Source organism: Theropithecus gelada, chromosome 12 (genome assembly GCF_003255815.1).
Source record: "Theropithecus gelada isolate Dixy chromosome 12, Tgel_1.0, whole genome shotgun sequence".
Lineage (NCBI taxonomy): Eukaryota > Metazoa > Chordata > Mammalia > Primates > Cercopithecidae > Theropithecus > Theropithecus gelada.
Window position 1 is genome coordinate 28,925,794 of NC_037680.1, and position 21,061 is coordinate 28,946,854.

Here is a 21,061-nt window from a genome sequence, read left to right on the forward strand (position 1 = left end):
GTCTTTCCACTGCCCCATATTCCCACAGAGTTTGAAATTGGGTAAAGGTGAGAAAGAATAGAGAATAATGCTTTTACTAGTACATACTGACTTCTGTGAAGGGTGCCAGTGTATTCTGGACTTGGCAGATGTCTAGACTCTGATTCCCATAGTTCCTTTCTAAAGGCTCTTTAGAAATCCCCTCCCCATTTCCTCAGGCATTTGGTGGTGGCTCCAAAATGTTTCTGTTATACTCTTAACCCTACATTATTTCATACTTTTCTTCCTTTTATTTACACATTATAAAAATGGAATTAGAACAAAATGTTCAACATAAATGATAGGAAAATAAGTCAGCTCTTGGGCACAATATAGAAAGTGTCTCAGTACATTTAATTGTCTTGAATTCTTGTTGTTGTACCTCCAAGGTCTGTGTCCTGCTGCTCACTACCCAGCATGCCAATCATGGAGTCAATGAGTATTGCCAGGGAAGAAGGCTTTAATTGGGTGCTGCAGCCAAGGAGAATGAGAGGTCATTCTCAAATCTGTCTCCCCAAGTGACCAAAGTTGGGGTGCTTATATACTGGGGAAAGAGGAAAACAGGAATTAGGAAGAAGTCAGGAAGCAAGCATGCTAAATGAGGTGTCTGGCATCTGTTTGGATGTGGTGATCTAGTGAGTTCCAGTCCCTTGCCTAAGGGTTGGTTTCCTGAGGAAGAAATTCAGTTAAGACAAATATAAGTGTCAAGTTTGAATATGGAGGGTCAATTTCTATGTTTGTTAAAAACCTGTAAATATTATTTCTGTGGGACAGTTGGGCTGGTTTCATTCTCATAAAAACAGTGTCATTGCCCTAAAGCCTGGACTCAAGTATATGAAGAGTAAACACTGGATCAAAAGTGACCAGTAGAATCAAGATGCTTTTGATTCTAAAGTTAATGTGGATTAAAGCACAATCAGTCCAGTTAGTTGTGCTGTTAAGGCAGTTGAAAACTTTAAGTATAATAACAAAAAATTAGCCAATGTTCATGTGAAAATAGTCTTAGTAAGATTAGCGGCAAACAGCCTGTGATTTAGGCATCATAATTTCATTTGATAGACTATGAAACTGAAATTCAGAGAGATTAATGACTTGGATGGATTCAGTAAGCAATAGTGAGGGGCAGAACTAGAATTCAGATCCAGATCCTTCGGACTCCAAATTACATATTACTTATGCTACATTCTGCAGTGTCCTAGAATAGACCAAAATAATAGAAACTTTTAAGATGGTGAAGCTGGTCAATAATTTCAAGTATTCAGAGAGGTACGGATGCAGGGGGAGAGCGGTTAAGAAAATGGCTTTGCAGAGAGGGATGGAGTGGTTGTGACCATTTGAAGACCAATCAATTCAGTCTATCTGGCTAAGTAGGCAGGTGGTAGCTTCCTGCCTTCACACTCTCTCTGACTGTCCTGAAAGTAGAGAAGGACCATTCTTTTGTTAAAGGAGTGGGATTCCTGCATAGTACTCCAATAAATTCTCAATAACTTTCTGTGGAATAAGCTAAAGAACAGGGTGTTTGATGTGGCATTGTCAGTGGGAAACTCCAAGACAGCAATTACAATACAGTGTTGAGTACAGAAGGAAGAAAATGTAGCAAGTAAGGACTTTCCTTTAGAAAGTTTTCCAAATAAAATAAAAGGGGGAAAAGTGTTCAAAGGGAGAGGTGCATCTCAAAATAAATCGTTCTGAATTCTAATTTTAGATTTTGCAAGACCTGGATACATTCATAGGCACGGGAAGAAGGATCCTAAGGAGAGGGAGAGAGATGGATTTTGCAAGGAAGAAAAACTGTAACATAAATTTGTCATAGCTTAAAGAATATTGTGTACAGATGAAAGGACTGGCCATGAAAAAAGATACTTTTTTTTTTTTCCTTTCTTGGTCAGGGTAAAAAGAAAGAGAAAGTCACGTGAAGAAGTTAAAATTTTTTTTTAATTTCTGTATAATTAGAATGATTGTAAAGTTTATCATTTAAACCAGATCACTTTGAAGGGGAAAGGGACATTGGGGGGATGTGGAAGAGCAGACATAAGCCAAGGCCAACAGCGATGTATGGTCACCCTGCGATGACTTCAACCTTCTTATTAAAATTAAGTTAAGGCGGTCTCCCCTACTCTTTGTTTTCCAAACATCTCTCACTCTATGAGGTATACCTCATGCCTATGTAGTATTTTTTCTTCTACTTATTTGCTTAAAAATACTTATCAATAACTTTTAATATGCCACACCATATTCACTACACTCTGATGTGTAGTGGAGCAGCTAGCAATTTTTTTGATAACACACTCTATCAGATTTTTTGAACATATATTCTTAATAGAAATAAATTTATTTTTATGAATTTCATATATATCCCATTCAATTAATATATTATGTCTATTTTATTCCAAAAGAGAAAAGTTTCAAAACGGAACAAAGATGAAATATATAATGTTTTAAAGCTTTATATTTGTTGATGACTAATCATTTTGTTCTGCATAAAATACTAAACTTACTAGTACTAAACTTTATTAATATTAAATTTATTCCAAATAGTTCATTGTCTTTGAAATTATTTGTTTAAAATTTGAAACAGTGTTTCATGGATTGGCTTCTAAGTGGATATACTTGGTTTCAATAATATTCATTACGGGAAAAAAAGAAAACCTCCAAAAGCACAGTGCATGCAAATATGTAACACAGGCAAAGGCAATGTTTAAATAATGAATACCAACCCATACCTCAAATAGGCTTGATAATTAAAAGAATTTTTTTGCCTGACTTTGAGTCAGAGTCTATTGTGTCATCATTGTTTCTCTGTTTTTGTGACTGTCAAAGAGATCACGCTCACACGCTTCACATGTGTATACACCATTAGCGTTTACATCAATCTCTTGCTTCTTTAGAGGGATGTTTTGGAGCCATTAGTCTATTCTCTGAGGTATATTAGTTAAAAACTCAATATAAGAGACTTTACTGGGCCACATAAACTACAGCACATCATAATACACTAAAAGCTGACCAATGAATGAGGAGGATGCTGCCATCCTTCTGTCAACCCCTCTTAATTCAGGATAGTTTGTGAACCGGATGTGGTATGTCACTCCCTGGATTGGATTAAAATGATCTTACTGGTAAGCATAGGTCAAAAATAACAAATCTAAATAGAAATTTTAATGTTTTCTTTCTGCACCCCAGAGTGTTGTCTTGCTCATGCTTAGGGGTGCAGGCATAGGCTTTGATATCACATAGACCTTGATTCAAATTTTACCTCCAATGCTTAGAAACCGTGTGGTCTTCCTTACGAGTTGCTTCCTATCTCTGAAACTCATCTCTTCCTTGTAAAATGATGATAATGATGCTTGACTCAGTTTTTTTTCCTTTTGAAGATCAGCTAAAACAATGGCCATGAACAAAAAATCCAACAAATAGCCAAGAGCACAGTAGGTGTTTATTGAACCATGAACTACTTCTCTCTCTCTACCTTTTTTCCGTCTTTCTTGCCTACCATGATTAGCTCACACCCCATGCTTTGTACTTAAGCTTGAAATATTAAAAAAAAAAAAAAGTAACTTGGTATATTTCATTAGTCATTTGGAATCCTCAAATTTATTCTCCTACAATGTTAGTTTACAGACATCTGTTTTATATTAGAGAAAGGGGAGCTCTCCCCAGATTCATTTATACCACACATTTCTCCTAGGACTCATCAGCTAGGACCACATAAGGTCACATTAATAACAGCTCAAATTTCACTAGTTTTGCTAGCCTTTCCTACTTGTTGGTAAAGGACTTTTGGGTCCCCTGCCAGACCACCCACCAGCATTTCTGTGGCCCTCTAAAGGGTGCCTCAAATGTCCTTGCAAGCAGTTTCACTCTGGAGGCACCCAGCAGCCCTGCTCAGTTTGATCCTCTTATTGCTCTTCTGTAAGCTCTGTCCCCCTGACACTGCTCTGTATCTGCTTTCCTGGTTTTGGACCCACCTGCTCCTTGCTCCCCCACTGGCCATTTCAGTCTTTCCTGTTTCTCTGCTCAGCACCGTTGGCAGTTAGATTGATTCACCATCAAGGAAGACCTGAGCTGACATCATAACCAACCTGCCTGGGGTTTGTGTCAGGGGAGTGGGATGAGGTAGGAAATGAAAGAGAGCTGGATTCTCTTCCCTTTGCCTCATGTTCTGGTAGGGTAATTGGAACAGAAGGACTACACAATTTACTAAACATAATTATTTTGATTAGCAATTACAGCTCTATCTCCCTCTCTTGGGCTTATACATGTGTCCGGGAGGCTGGGGCAGGAGCAGCTCTGAGAAGGTTTACCATAATGTACTCAGGCTTCCCACCCGACTCTGATAACAGTCTTTGTAATTGGACCAGCAGTTGAACACAGTCCAAGATGAATTTCTACTATGTCCAATTCTCTTTGTCACCCCAGGCATTACCAGCACATGCCATTCTGGTGAGACAGGGCTTACAGTGAGGAACAAGAGGCATAGGATGTAGTAGTATGGACTGGGGAGACCATTGCATAACTCAAATAGATTTGAGCCACTGAAAACATGTGTGAAAAGTGACAAAAAATGTGCTGTTGTCTTTAAATGGTAAAGCCTTCAGTTCCACTATAATTTTCATAAGTTTGTTCTTCATAATTCAGTTAAAGGGCAAAAGCAACTTATTTTTTGAGCGTTGTGCATTTTAATGAAATGCCCTAGAAGCATTAGCATCTCCTTATCTTTCCTTCCCCTGGAAAGAGCAATATATAATGAACATGCTGACATTGAAATGAGTAATTAATATGCAGCTTGTTTAGTCAGTATGAATCAGCGTTTTGATGATGTCTTTTGAGGATAGGATTATAATTGGCAGAGTTTCTGCCTTATGGGTGATAATTCTGGATTCTAGAAGGAAAAAATGCATTAAATGGTACTGTTAATTTGTCTTATAGTAAAGCATACAGCTTTACAAGGGAGAAGTAAAACTTAGACAAATGAATAAAAATGAATTAAAAATATGCTAGCTTTGAAATATTGAGGTCATTAAAAATTTGTGGCAACTCTTGAATTATTCAGGACAACATTTTAAAAAACCAATTTAAGAATTCTCTTCTGTGATGTGTTATCTATAAGGATAATGGATTCTTCAAGATTTACCTGCTCTCTTCTCATTGACCTCTTAGTACTTATGATTCAAAGTGCTGGTTGACTTTTCTAGTTACCCAATATGCTAGGACTGCTGCAGTATTCTTAGAGAAAGCTCCCTGAAACAAGCCTACTTTGGAATTCGTGTTTCTTCTGTGAATGTAAATTGTTCTCATCCATGCCAAACGAGTTCAACCTCCAAGCCATGGTATGATCCTTCAGCCTAACATACCTTCCACTCACTTATCCACCAAATTATTTACCTCTCTCTTTCCAAACTCTGCTCCAGCTTCTCCAAAGCTGTTTCCTAATTAATCCTAGATGAGCCTAATCTTTACTGGAAGGATTTTTAGCAAGTGTGTTTTTTTTGAAATGCAACTCTTTTGAAATGCTCTGGGTAAAGGGTTTCACGAACAAAGAATTTAGGAAAATGTTGCTGTTATTGTAGGCCTAGAGCACATTCCATAGAACAGTGGTTCCTAGGCAGGGAAATGTGTGATCAAATAAGTTAACCAAGATAAGTTTCTTACAGCAGAACTTTTAATAAGTGTTCTAGGAATTATGTACTCTAGCTGTGATAACTTGATATTAAGATTATGTTTGCTTATGTTACTTTCAGATTATTTACTAATTTCTCCTCCATTTTATTTATTTATTTAGTCTTGCCCTGTCACCCAGACTGGAGTGCAGTGGTGCAATCTCAGCTCACTGAAACCTCTATTTTCCAGGCTCCAGCAGTCCTCCCACCTCAGTCTCCTGAGTAGCTGGCATTACAGGCACACACCACCATGCTCAGCTAATTAAACTTTTTCTTTTTTTTTTTTGTAAAGTTGAGGTCTTACTATGTTGCCCAAGCTGGTCTTGAACTCTTGGGCTCAAGTGATCTTTCTGCCTTGGCTTCCCCAAGGTGTTGGGATTATAGGCATAAGCAACTGTGCCTAGCGTTCTCCTCCATTTTATATAAAGTGCTTCAGTCTTATTATCTCATCTGTCCAAGCACCCATATATACTCTGCTCAAAGTAGACTTTTAATTCACATTGACTGAATGTAAAAATGGAAGATTAATTGTGATAGACCTGGAAGTTACTATCCTATCTTGATTTGCAAAGATTCCTCATATTTTTATAAATAGTGCCTGGCAACTTTGTCTTATACTGGCCCTGTCCATCCTTTCTTCTAATTCTGTAGTCACCACCTTAGTTAAAAATGCTGCTACACATATTCAACTTCAAAGCTATATCATGGGCCTTTGATTTTAGTTCCTGTTGCTGAAGTCTGGCCTTTCCCGGGTATGCAAGTCACAGCTGGTAATGATGGGGACCAGATGATGCCCTAGCAGCACATTAAAGGTTTTTACCAGGATGTGGTTTGATGGTTTTGCTTGGGTATTTTGTTGTTGTTATTCTTTCCTTTGGAATGTGAGTTGTGGCCAAGAATTATTTCCCTGATTGCATTTTTGCTATCCCTACACATTTGGAGAGTTGGAAAGTATACAGAAACATAAGGAACATGCTTATAAATCACTTCTCAAGCTAACGAATAGGCTCTTATAGGGTGACTTTTAACTGTGACCTTTCGTTTATTTGATAAATATGCTTCTATTATGTCCAAAATGCCACACTGTGCCACATTGACATCTTGGCCTTATGATTTTTGCCAAAGCATCATTATTCTAGACTTTTAGAACCACTTAAATGCCTATAGACATAATTCATTGAATATCACAAAAAAGATGTTCACCTTTACAATGTATGTTCACATCATAATGTGATGGGGTGTGCATGCTCTTATGATGGTTGAGATGCACTGTAAACAATATATAGGCTATTAAGATTTAAAATGTTTATTGTATTTGTTTCATAACATTGTCATGTGTCCACTGTAGAGAATTTGAACAATATAAAAAAGGACAAGAAAGAAATGAAAAATCATCTATAATCTTACCACCTTAAAGTAACCATATATATCTCACTCTTTATTTTATGGTTGGGGAAAAACAATAGGATTAATAAAATTGACACTCCAACCATTAGTGTCAGCATCATAACTAGACAATCTGCCTGTTAGTACCATTCACCAGACTCAGAACCTACTGATGATTTTATATTCAGCAATTCTAAATGCTAGAGCTATCTAATCCAAGATGACTTTCTTTCCTAAATTTATACTCTCTTTCTCTTTATTATCTTAATCCATTTCTGCTGCTATCACAAAATACCTGAGACTAGGGCATTTACAAAGAATAGAAATTTATTTTCTCCAGTTTTGGAGGTTGGGAAGTCCAAGATCAAGGTGCTGTCAGGTTTGGTGTCTGGCAAGGACCCCGTTCCCTGCTTTCCAGATGGTGCCTTGTTGCTGCATCCACTGGAGGTGATGAATGTTGTGCCCTCACGTGATGAAAGGACAAATGGCAAAAGGGCTTAAGCTTTTTCTTAAGCTGATTCTTCCCAGCCTTTTTAAAAGGCACTAATTCAATTATGAGAGCCGAGCCCTCCCAACTTAATCACTTCCCAAAAGGTGCCACCACTTAATACCACAACAATGGGAATTGAGTTTCGACACGAATTTTAGAGAGAACACATTCAAACCATAGCAGTTATCTCTACCGGGCCGAGGACTTAGAACTATTTACCTGTCCCAAATGTACATTTCTAACCCTGGTCACTCCTTGGAATCTTAACTCCTATCATCAACTGTCATATGGACAAATCCATTTAGATGTGTAAGAGGCATCTCAAACTTAACAAGGCCAAAGCTGAACCCCTGATGTTCCTCTCTCTCTCTAGACAGTTTTTTTTCCTGGCAGTTTTTCACATCTTAATATGGAGCATAACATCCACCCAGGTGCTCAGGTCAAAATCTTCACCTCATTTAGCTTATATGAATCTGGAGAAAGACCTGGGGTAATGCCAGATTTCTCTGGGCAAAGCCATTATTAAAGAATGTAATTTATAGAGGTCAGTTCTTCCCCTGCTAGAAGCAAATGGAATCCTGTCAACTCCCATGCTGGGGGTAGGCATGACTTTGGCAGAACAAATGTTTTCCATATTGGAAAAAAAAAAAAAACCCTTATGGATGACCCAGTAATATGTAGCAGACTTCAACAACTGCTGTTTTTGGCCGCAAAAATCAACCCCAAGGGCTGAAATTTTCAAGCAGTGGCCTTCTGAGTAGCTGCCAATAAAGAGTATTCAGCAGGTTGACTGAATACTGTGAGCCAAGAAATTGGGAGAACCTGGATCAGAAGAGATCACAACACAGAACAGTAGATTGTCTTTTAGGGGTGATATGTTAATCCACTTCCTCTCTTCTCCCACAGGGCATCTGATGGAATAAATTGGTGTGAGAGGGAGTATTGAGAAGTAAGTTAAAAAAAGAAGGGATGGAGGAAGACTCTTCATGGATTCAGTGATATTGGGGAGGGACATTTTGTATTTATGCAGATGGCCCCACACATTGTAGGGCAGTTAGCATCTTTGGTTGGGAATGCCAGAAGAGCCCACCAGTCACTGGGATAACCACACATGTTTCTGCATATTTCTATGGATATGGAACAGTTCCAACTTTTCTGTAGTCTCTTGAGAGTGTCTATTAGGAAGGAAAGAACTCTTAAGAGTCGAAGGAAAGGAGTGTGTGTGTGTGTGTGTGTGTGTGTGTGTGTAATAGAAAGGTTAAAGCTCTTTTACCTCCTGGGGTGGTTAGAGTTAGGGAGACATGGTGACACACTGGATCGAGGGCAGCCCATTTCAGAATCCTCGAGGATTCCTCAGACAGGGCAGAGTGCCCATTGCCAGGGTCCTGCGGGAGAATTCTTCCATCCTGAACTGAACTGACAACGAATTCTGGGATTTGTTTTGCCATATGCATCCAAACTCCTGTTGGAGTAGGATTCTATTACACAACCTTAAATAACCAGAGTGTATGACACACTGGAGCATCTGTGATGTCATTTTCTCTGTGATACATTCTAAGGGCCTGAGTAATACTAATTAAAACACATATGTTCCATCTCCTTGCAGCCTGGGGCCAGGACTGGCTCTGGTGATCACATGCATATAGGAAGAAGGGTACAAAAAATAATCTCAGATGAATTAGACTCATCTTCCATGAATATTAATTTCCTAAATTTCATAAATGTACTAACATACAGCATGCCCTTGGGCTATTTATTTCACTTCTCTTAACCTCAGTTTTCCTGTCTGTAAAAGGATAATGATAATTACTTTATAATGTTTTAGGAAAGAATGGATAAAATAATTGTGTGAAGTATCTGATCCACATTTCATGGCTAAATACTTAATTCCCCATCTAGCCAGACAGCCTAGATAATTAATTACCTGAAATAAGGAAAATACTTCTGACTAAATTAACTTACATAGTTTTTTAAAAGTTTGCCTTTTGTAGGTACTTTCCAACCCTCCTCTTGTCCATCTCATGCTTTTACACAGCCAGCACTAGACAACTGACAAGAATGCGTCTACACATTACCCTGAAGTTTAAACTGAAATATTAAACCTATGAGGATGTCAGCAGGAAAGAGGGTTCTGTAATTTTTCTAGAGCCAAAGAGAGGGTATGATATACCCTTCAATCTGGGCATCGGGTGCCAGTTGTGTTGTAACAAATTGGTGGAAACAAAGAGGGAAAAATAATCCACTTGGAACTGATGTATGCTGCAGGCAGCACCAGCATTTATACTACTCATGGCATGACTAAGCATTTGTTTGCTGTCATGTAACATAACCTTGAAGCCAGATACTTTTGAATATCTGCAAAAAACTCAAATAATTGGAGAGATTCCTTAAGAGGCATTCAGAAGTTACAGAAGTCAGGGATGTCAGTAACGACACGAACATTAAGATGATATAAATGAAGCTGGGATATGTGTAGTCAGACATCAAAATGGAACAGGCTGTTCATGGTGCTTCCTTTTGCTCTTGTTCATTCTTTAAGACATCCTTTCTTACTCAGACAGCTTCATCTTTTTTCCCCAACCTCCATCTCTTCTTTCAAATTTCTCTGTAATACAGTCTGTATACTTCCCCTTCCCCAAAATGTCCGTTCAACACCATGAATATTCCAGTTATCTTTTATCACAGGATGGATACATAAAGCTGTTTTTATATGTTTATATACAGCATGAACCTAAGCAAAATAATTACAAGAATTGCTGAAGCAAAAAAAAAAAAAAAAAAAGTGTTAAAGTCCCAATGTTCTCGTATACTAATTAACCCAGATAGAGGCATACTTTCCAAAACTGCTTTCATTTCATGTAAGAGTGCCAAAATTAATGAACTATTCAAGCTCAGCTGGAGTCTCAAAAATGTGGTACCTAGTTCTGACAGGAAATGCTTTTATTTTTTCCATTAAAACAGAAAAACTGGGAAATGAGCCAGCGGCTTCTGCTTCTCTTCCAGTATCTTCTGTCTTGGCCCTGAGGTTAAATATACTCATCACAGACACAGGTACAGACATAGGTGACCTCATAGGGGCTGAAAAAGAAATTAGAAACAGCAAGAGAGGCAAAATAAATAAATAAATAAAATAAACAGCGGTCATTTCTGACACACGTGTCATATTTGAGCAAAGTAATAATAGCTTAGCATTAATTGGGCACTTACTGTCTATGTGTGTGCCCCCATGATACGTGCCTTACAGGCGTTATTTATCTATTCCTCACACAGCTCTAAATGGTAGCTAATGACGACCACAGCGGTCATTCAAGTAACATTTACTATGTGTTAAGTACAGTTCTAAGCACTTTGTAAATGATAACCCATTTAATCTTTGTAACAATCGTGTGAGATAAATACTACCAGTATTCCTATTTCACATGGGAGAAAATTGAAGCACAGAGAATTTTAGTAATTTGCTCAACATCACAGTTAATAAGTTAGAGGACCTATGATTTGAACCCCGGGGCTGGTACCAAATAGTAGTAACCACCACTAAAGCTATAGGCTATTTCCCCTGGGTTAAAGGATGCCTGACACTTGATGTGCACAGTGTTTGCAGACTTTATACCCAAAGTTTTTGTCTTCTGAGTAGCCAACATTAGCACTGCTGAAGAGAGAGGGGAGACCAAGGTGATCCCAACTAGGGAGGGAGTAGTGGTTGGTGTGTGGAGATGGGCAAGAATGTGCCCTGTGAAGGCACAAAACAGGGAATATAAGAGAAAACCAGGAAACGTGCCTGAGTGAGGACCCACTCCTGGCGATTTTAGTGAGCGATGCACTTCATGACCTGACAATGTCTTTAGCTTTGGACCTGTAGGGATTCATTCCTAGGCCCTCGGTGGTAGCAACCATGTCTGAATAGCTATCGTCTTTTATGAAGACTATATTTCTGTCTGCCGTTTTGTCCTTCTATGATCCTGTCCCCCATCTAACAGCCAATAGGGAGCTTTTAAAAGTGTAAATCAGATTATGAGGCCTCTTGCTGGAAATCATACAAATCCTTCCTTCCCTCTTGGAATAAAATACTCCTCATCCTGGTGTTTGGGGCCCTAGGTGACCTGCCTTTGCCTAACTAGGTGGAAAACTTTGCTCTCAAAAAGAACATTCTGCACGGCATGTACATTACTTGACGGAAAACGTTTTCCTTAATATAATATTTTGTGCTATCAAACACGATTGGGAAATTTACATTTATAGGCTTAATAGTTTTCAAACATATCATTTGTCTTCAGCAAAGATATAGCAGGTGGAAGAACATCATAAACTGGGTTCTACAAAGAAACCATAAGTGAAATTCATAGGAGAGAGTTGGTTTTCAACACCTACTGCATTTTAAAAGCTCTGATGCTGGATAAACACAACAGTACGAATCAAACATAAACATTCCTGTGCCCCTTTGCCTTTCTTCTATTTGGCTGCTCCTTCTCTAAATATCAGAAGCCAGTCAGCAAAATGTATAGGAAAGAGGAGAATCTTGACTACTAAAATTTTTCAAACTAAGAGAGCAATATGGACTCCAAAGAATCAAAGCATGAAGGCAAGGCCTGGAGTCAGGGAGGCATGTATACCAAACTTTGGAGAGAGTCTACCCACAAAGTAGAACTACCTAATTGTGTAAATGCTATTTATATAAAAGTCCTATCAAAATAAATATAAAGTTTTAATATGTATGCAGCATTTTTATTTCATTGTCAAAAATATGAAGTACCTTTTAATCACTGCTAAGGTCTTGCCATCTGTTTATTTCTTGACACCACAATAGAAACATGATTTTCCTTTTCTGTCTTGTTAACATCGAGTTAGAAATAGTTCAAAGTATCTAGAAAACTAAAAAGAACCATGGAGGTCAAATCAATCAAAGGACCGAGTCATCCACTAAAATCCTCAAATCTTTTTGAATGCTTTTGCCTAGCATCCCAGTTAACAGTATGATAGCTCATTGCTTCAATTCTTTTTCTGCTATACCAAGTACTCCTACGGTTGCATCTCATAGAAGCTTCCTCTGGCCTTTCCTATAACACTTTGAATTCTCAACATTGATTTCTGCCTGAAGGGCTTCCTTGAGGTATCATGCTAACCCCATCCTGTACAAACACCCAGTTCACTTGAGGACAATCGATGATCTATTCTAGTCCTGATCAAATCACTTGCCGCTTCTGTGATTATTCAGGCTCTTGGGCTGGGTGCAATCAGGCAGAGAATTATTAGAACATTGACAGATTAGTCTCATCAGTTACCTGCTGTGACCACCAGCTTTCTGTATATTGATAAGAAAAAATGGAGCCTGCTGATTGCCATTAAATTACATGAGGATATATTTGTCTTTTGGAACTCCAAGGCATTTAAACATGATGTAAGATCAAAATTCATTAAAGAAGGCAAAGAGATGTCCCAGCAAACATTTCCCAGGAGGTAAAAGTATAAAACTTGCATAGTGGAGAAGATAAGTACATTTGATGTTTAATCATTTTTAGTGTGAAACACAGTTTAATTTAACAAATATTTATTGAGCACTTACTATGGGCAAAGTACTGTGTTTGGCTCTGGAAAAGAAAGGGAAGTGAGGACCCCTCATCTCAAGGGTCAATTGTTGAAATCAACATATAAGTAAACATAATCCAAGAAAGACTATAACATGTGATGCACAGAACTTCCAACATGAAAAGACCACATTACAGGGGCAATAAGGAAGGTCTTCATAGAGAGGGGAGAATGTCTATGTAAACTTTTTTTTTTTTTTTTTTTAATGGAGTCTCATTCTGTTGCCCAGGCTGGAGTGCAGTGGCGTGATCTTAGCTCACTGCAACCTCCGCCTCCCGGATTCAAACAGTTGTCCTGCCTCAGCCTCTCAAGTAGCTGGGATTATAGGCACCTACCACCACACCCAGCTAATTGTAGTTTTAGTAGAGATAGGGTTTCACCATATTGGCCAGGCTGGTCTTGAACTCCTGACCTCAGGTGATCCGCCCTCCTCGGCCTCCAAAAGTGCTGGGATTACAGGCATGAACCACCATGCCTGGCCTGAGTAGGCTTTTTAAAAGATAGAAAAGAGGGAATTGCAAGTAGAAATAAGTGCAACAACAAACACATAGAAGTGGGTGTGGGAGATACTGAAGGTTTTCCTACCATCCTATAGACCTGTTGCTTCTTGCTGCAAGCATGGCAACTCTACCAGATAGCCTTTTCTGGCTATAGAGGTGTGCTCAGTGGGCATGCAGGGTGAGATTGTTGGGATCAGGGAGTTGATGCCCCTGAATGCAATCCCAATCAGTGACAAACAGTGGCTTCCTTGTCCCTCAGGTGGGACAACTCCAAGGTGTGCTTTATTCCAATGTCCTGAAGATACTCAGTGGGGCTGTACCTCAGTTACCCAGACTGGCTAATATTCATTAACTTTATATTGGTTCTTTTCCCTTTTCTGCCTCATTTCTATGTTTTCCTGATGGATGCTTCCTGGGATCACTTCCCAAATAAACTATTTGCCCTCAAATACAATCTATGACAATGAAGAAGCACAAGCCATGATAAATAACCAGCAAACTGCCCAGCTTGTTTAAAGAGGGGTAGGTCTATAGGACAAAATAATAGCAGGGGCAGCAAAGTTTTTGGCATTTTACTCTGTGCCAGGAATTGTGTAAAGTGCTTGCATGTAATCTATCTTGTTTAATAATTAAGAAACCCCTACGAGTTAGATACAACTATAAATCAGTGGCACCAAAAGGTTAACTACGTTGCTCAAGATCACATGTCTGTCACGTGGGGAAACCAGAATCGAACTCTGATCTCTGAGATGCAGAAACCTGCTTTTGAAATCCAATGCTCTTCACCTCCCTAATGTTGTTGGGGTTACTGAATGCCAGGCTGGAAAATTTCTACTTACCTAGGAGAACACTGAGTAACCATGGAAGTTCCTGAGGCAACTGAGGTACAACAGAGATGCCTCAGGTTGGTGACACTAACAAGAAAGAAGAGAATGTTTACACTGTAAACAAAGCCTGGTCTGGAAACATCAGAGGAGCTCAGCCATCCAAGGCCCTGCTTAGACGCTCCTAGTACATCGATAGTCAATGCATGGTCACTGGTTGGGGAGCTCTAAAATTGAAATTCAGGTTCCAATTCAGTAATCGGACAACCCTTGAGCAGAGTCCTGGCCCCATGATTAGGTTTTTTGGATTTGAGTGAGTTACCTCCATTCTCTGAGCCTCAGACATGTTGTTTTTAGCAACTCAAGTTATTTCACAGGGTTGTTATAAAGATTAGGAGAGCTAACAGGTTTAAATAACTGCCTTTCACCTGACATGTTCAATGTACATTAGCTGGTATCAGGGAAGCCTGGAACTGTATCTTGGGCACACATGATCTGACCCTTTTTAAGGGCCTACAAAATTGAGCCTCTTCACCAGCTTCCACAAAAGAATTCAAGCATATCAAGCATGTTGTTGCTTTATTGAAGATTTATGGGGCTAATATAGAGAGTGAATATGGAGGTGCACTCTTGGTAATGTATGTCCTCATAAGACCTTCTCAAACTCTTTCTTGCTCTGCTGTCAGAGTTTTAAAAGAGCAAGAGATGAAGAACAGTGATAGTAGGGCCACAGTGGAAATATACTCTGGCATGTGTGGAACAAGACCTGCTTTCCTCCTGCTTTGGAAGATGTTCCAATGGAAGTCCCACTAAGGACCAAGTTCATGGGCGCTGCTGCTGCATTTTGATATGAGCAGGATTAAACAAAAGGCAGAAAGGACATGTTTAACTACTAAAAGGCAAGCTCATAGAGTAATCTAGAAATTAAGGGAGCCAGCTGCACATGCCTTGGATTTTTACCTATTGTAAAATATTCTTCTATAATACCCTTCATATTCATATAGTACCTTTTTTGTTTTTAGTACACCTTGGAACATAGTATTTTTCCAAATTATCATCCATATACTAGGTATTTTTCATTGCAATGAAATTTGATTAGGTTTAAAGGGTGTTTTGCACTTAATCCCAACCTTATTCTTGGTCTTATAGGGGAATTCAGAGAAATGTAAGCCACATTTCCTTCCCTAAGTAGCTTATAATTTCATCAGTAAGAGGAAAAGAAAGTACTAGCATATGGTCAATGTAGAGAAGGAACGATGTGGCTATGGGTGGGAATGATCTAAAGAAGTGGGGAGATGGAACTTGAGCTTGGATGTATAAAATGGTTGTGGTATAGGTAAATGAAGAAGATGGCATTTGTGAAGAAAGGAGCAACAGGAACAAAGGTAGAAGGAAGACTAGGAATAATTTGGGTAGATGATAGTGAGAACATTTGCCTATCAGAGTGGTAATCATTGAAAGTAGATTTGGAAAAGAGAAGTATACTCAGATTGGAGTGGGTTTTGGCTTCCAGGAGGCTGCGTTGTCCTCTGAACCTTGTTCCAAGGTTCTCATCTTCTCACTTATGCTGATACAACAAGATCATAACTTGTCTCCTGAATCCAGCTTGCACGACTTATGGCAGGCAAAGTGATACTCTTAAAAATGCTGAATTAGCCATGTCACTTCCTTGCTACAACCCTTTCCCAGGGAGAAATTCAAAACTGTTAACATGGCCCATGAGGCTTTGGATGCTTGTGATCTGGTTTCTGCTGACCTTTAAACTTCATCTCATTCTCTGCACATTCCCCACTTCAGCTCCTTGTTCAGCCACATTGACTTTGATTCTGTCCCCCAGTGATCCGTCCCACACCTACTGGAAAGCCTTAACTTGTGCTAGAACATTCTTCCCCTCCAGTTCTCACCTTCACCTGGTTGGTCTTTATCATGAACTGCAGCTCACAGCACACATAAGACTTGCTAGGGAAAGCTTTCCCTGATTCCCTAGAGTAAATCCCATATATATATATACACACACACACACACACACACACACACACACATATATATATGATCACAAAACACCTACACGTCTCTCTTTTTTTTTCTTTGTTTTTTTTTTGAGATGGAGTTTCGTTCTTGTTGCCCTGGCTGGAGTGCAATGGCATGATCTGGGCTCACTGCAACCTCCACCTCCCAGGTTCAAGTGATTCTCCTGCCTCAGCCTCCTGAGTAGCTGGGATTACAGGCATGCACCACCACGCCTGGCTAATTTTTTGTATTTTTAGTAGAGATGGTGTTTCTGTATATTGGTCAGGCTGGTCTTGAACTCCCAACCTCAGGTGATCCACCTTGGCCTCTCAAAGTGCTGGGATTACAGGCATGAGCCACCATGCCTGGCCTACAACTCTGTCTATTAAGACTGAATCTCAGTTTGTGCTTACGTATCTATTTATATGACTATTTAAATGCTGTCTTCTACTGGACTATAAACACTAGGAGGAAACAAAATAATTGGTTTGCTCATGGCTGCATCTCAGCAATAGCACAATGCTTGACAAAGAATAGACACTGAATGGAGATCTGTTGAATTAATAAATGTTCAATGAATGAATTGGTGAATGAACAATAAGCAATGCTATCACCAGAGTTTGGGCCATATTTGATATCTACTTTCTCATGATCAAGTTTGAGGAGTATTAGTTGCTTGTTTTAAGAGCTTCCTATGTTTCTCTTCAGCCAGTTAGCTTATTTTTAGAACTCTCATACATGAATTGAGAAATCAATTTTATACCAACCCTTATCTTTTATTCCTCTGAGTCCAAGTTGTTTTTAAAATAGAGAAGTAAACACTCCAATTTTGTTGTTCAGTTCATAATTCAGTTTTTCTCTTCTTTTATTCTGAATATTGTAAATGGTTAGAAAAACCAAACTTTTGCATTTATATTGCTCTTTTTATCAGCAGATTTCTCAGAGCTTTAAAGGCATTTATTAATATTTATGATAGCATTTCAACCTATAAAAATTATCCACATTAAATCTCCTTGAAGACACAGATGCTGCAGTGGTTTTACAGTATGCAGCAAAAATTTCAAATACGAATTGGATGTTTTGATTAAACCCAATTAACTGACTAATGGTGAATTCCTACAGGAAGAACCCATCATTCTAAACTCAACAACAACAACATCTCTTGAAAACATAGGTGAATTTAGAAGGCTGCTGTTTCAAAATTCAAGGATTTGAAATACTTGCAAAAGAACAGAATAACATTTGCTCAGCTATTTCTAACTTCTTGAGAAATGTAATTGAATCTTTAGCCCTACATTTTTTCCTAATAAATGTATATAAAGCTATAAATTTTTCTTTAAGCACAAGATTTTACTATACCCTGAATATTTTGATATGCTGTATTTTAGTTATTTTTACTTCAAAAATATTTTTAAATTTCCACTTTAGTTTTTTTCTTTGACCCATGGGTTCTTTAGAAATGTGTTGCTTAGTTTTCACATATTTGGCTATTTTCTAGTTACCATTTTTACTGATCTCAGCTTTAATTCCTCTGTGGTAAGAGAATATTATTTATATGGTTTCCTAAGAATAGCAGTATGGTCTATATGCACAAATTTCCATTTTTGTGAATCTTTGATGTGCATAAACTGCATATTTTCAAATGTGTGTACTGTTTTATATATATACACATGTAAATTAGATTGAATTTATTAATTGTGTCATTCAAATATTTTACATCCTTTTTGATGTATTATAGGCTTTTAAAATCAGTTACTATTGTATCAACAATTACTAAAGCCTTGAACGATAGTGTGGCTATGTCAAATTTTCCTGTTAATTTTGTCCATTTTTACTTAATGCTTTTTGGTATGGTGCTATGAGTGCATATTGAGAATAATTGCATTGAGAATTATTGACCTCTTCAAGGAGAACTACAAACCACTGCTCAAGTAAATAAGAGAGGACACAAACAAATGGAAAAACATTCCACGCTCATGGGTAGGAAGAATCAATATTGTGAAAATGGCCATACTTCCCAAAGTAATTTATAGGTTCAAACTATTCCCATCAAGCTACCAGTGACTTCCTTCACATAATTAGAAAAAACTACTTTAAATTTCATATGCAACCAAAAAAGAGCCTGCATAGCAAAGACAATCCTGGGCAAGAAGAACAAAGCTGGAGGTATCACTCTACCTGACTTCAAACTATACTACAAGGCTGCAGTAACCAAAACAGCATGGTACTGGTACCAAAAAATATATATAGACCAAACGGAATAGCACAGAGGCCTCAGAAATAATGCCACACATCTACAACCATCTCATCTTTGACAAACCTGATGAAAACAAGCAATGGGGAAAGGATTCCCTATATAAATGGTATTGGGAAAACTGGCTAGCCATATGCAGAAGACTGAAACTGGACCCCTTCCTTACATCTTATACAAAAATTAACTCAAGATGAATTAAAGACTTAAATGTAAGACCTAAAACCATAAACACCCTAGAAGAAAACCTAGGCAATACAATTCAGAACATAGGCATGGGCAAAGACTTCATGACTAAATCACCAAAAGTAATGGCAACAAAACCAAAATTGACAAATGGGATCTAATTAAACTAAAGAGCTTCTGCATAGCAAAAGAAACTATCATCAGAGTGATAGGCAACCTGCAGAATGGGAGAAAATTTTTGCAATCTATCCATCTGACAACAAGCTAATATCTAGAATCTACAAGGAACTTAAACAAATTTACAAGACAAAAACAACCCCATGAAAAAGTGGGCAAAGTATATGAACAGACGCTCCTCAAAAGAAGACATTTATGCAGCCAACAAACATATGAAAAAAAGTTCATCATCACTGGTCATTAGAGAAATGCAAATCAAAATCACAATGAGATGCCATCTCATGCCAGTTAGAATGGCCATCATTAAAAAGTTGGGAAACAACAGATGCTGGAGTGGATGTGGAGAAATAGGAACGCTTTTACACTGTTGGTGGGAGTGTAAATAAGTTCAACCATTGTGGAAAACAGTGTGACGATTCCTAAAGGATCTAGAACCAGAAATACCATTTGACCCAGCAATCCCATTACTGGGTATATACCCAAAGGATGGTAAATCATTCTACTCTAAAGACACATACTCACATATGTTTATTGTGGCACTATTCACAATGGCAAAGACTTGGAACCAACTTAAATGCCCATCAATGATAGACTGGATTAAGAAAATATGGCACATATACACCATGGAATACTATGCAGCCATGAAAAGGGATGAGTTCATGTCCTTTGCAGGGACATAGGTGAAGCTGGAGACCATCAGTCTCACAAATTAACACAGGAACAGAAAACCAAACACCACATATTTTCACTCATAAGTAGGAGTTGAACAAAGAGAACACATGGACACAGGGAGGAGAACATCATACACTGGGACCTATTGGGGAGTGGGGGGGTTGGGGAGGGATAGTGTTAGGAGAAATAACTAATGTAGGTGATGGGTTGATGGGTGCAGCAAACCACCATGGCACGTGTATACTTCTGTAGCAAACCTGCACTTTCTGCACAGGTATCCCAGAACTTAAAGTATACATATAAAAAAAGAAATAGAAAAAAATATTCAAAACCTAAAAAAAAAAAAAGTTGTCTCCTGAGAATGTTGGCACTTTCATCACCATAAAATGAAATGTTACTCTTTATCCACTTTTTAAACCTCTTTTTCTTCTTCTTTTTTTTTTTTTCCTCTGACCCAGGATCCAGGGCAGTATAACCTCTTTTTAAAAAAATGATTTTAACATAGCTATATTAGGGTTTCTTATTTTGTGAGAAGGTAATTTTATCTATTTCATTTTCATTTCCATTCCTTTACTTTTTTTTTTTTTTTGAGACAGTCTCAGTTTTTCACCCAGGCTGGAGTGCAGTGGCATGATTTTGGCTCACGCAACCTCTGCCTCCCCAGTTCAAGCAAGTGATTTTCCTGCCTCAGTCTTCCAAGTAGCTGGGATTATAGGCGCCTGCCACTGTGCCTGACTAATTATTGTATTTTTAGTAGAGATGGGATTTCGCTGAGTTAGGCAGGCTGGTCCTGAACTCCTGACCTCAAGTGATCCTTCTGCCTTGGTCTCCCTGGGATTACAGGTGTGAGCCACCACACCTGGCCCATTCTTTTATTTTAAATTTGATTTCTTATATTTAAATATGTCTCCTCTAAGCAGCATATAGTTTTCTCTTCTTCATTCTTATGGTCCTCATCTTTTTATTAGAATATTGTTCTGTTTATATTTAATATATTTGTTGGTATATTTTGAGTTTTCTCTTTGTCACATCTGATATTTAGTATTTTCTATTTATCTTTTCAGTAAATGCAGTATTTTCTTTTTCCAGTTTTTTTCTGTTGGCTTGTTAATTATATCTTTTTTCATTGTTTCTTTAGTAACTGCACTGGAAATAATACACATCCTTAGGCTTTATTAGAGTCATCTGTAATTTAATACTTTTAAAACTTCCTGACAGTGCAAAGACATTAAAACTCTTGAACTCCATTTAATTCCTTCCTCCTCCTTATGCTATCTTTGATATGCATTTCAATTATATATATGTTT

At 38.2% G+C, this 21,061-nt stretch overlaps 1 protein-coding gene across 1 annotated transcript in view; it reads left to right on the forward strand.

Annotated features, from left to right (window-relative positions):
* Nucleotides 1-21,061, forward strand: part of LOC112636755 — a 252,202-nt gene that overhangs the window by 144,793 nt on the left and 86,348 nt on the right. Inside the window, exon 2 of the mRNA XM_025405626.1 lies at nt 8,458-8,500. Within this exon, the coding sequence (XP_025261411.1) occupies nt 8,458-8,474 (17 nt within the window). The 3' untranslated portion in view covers nt 8,475-8,500. The remainder of the gene's footprint in view (nt 1-8,457; nt 8,501-21,061) is intronic.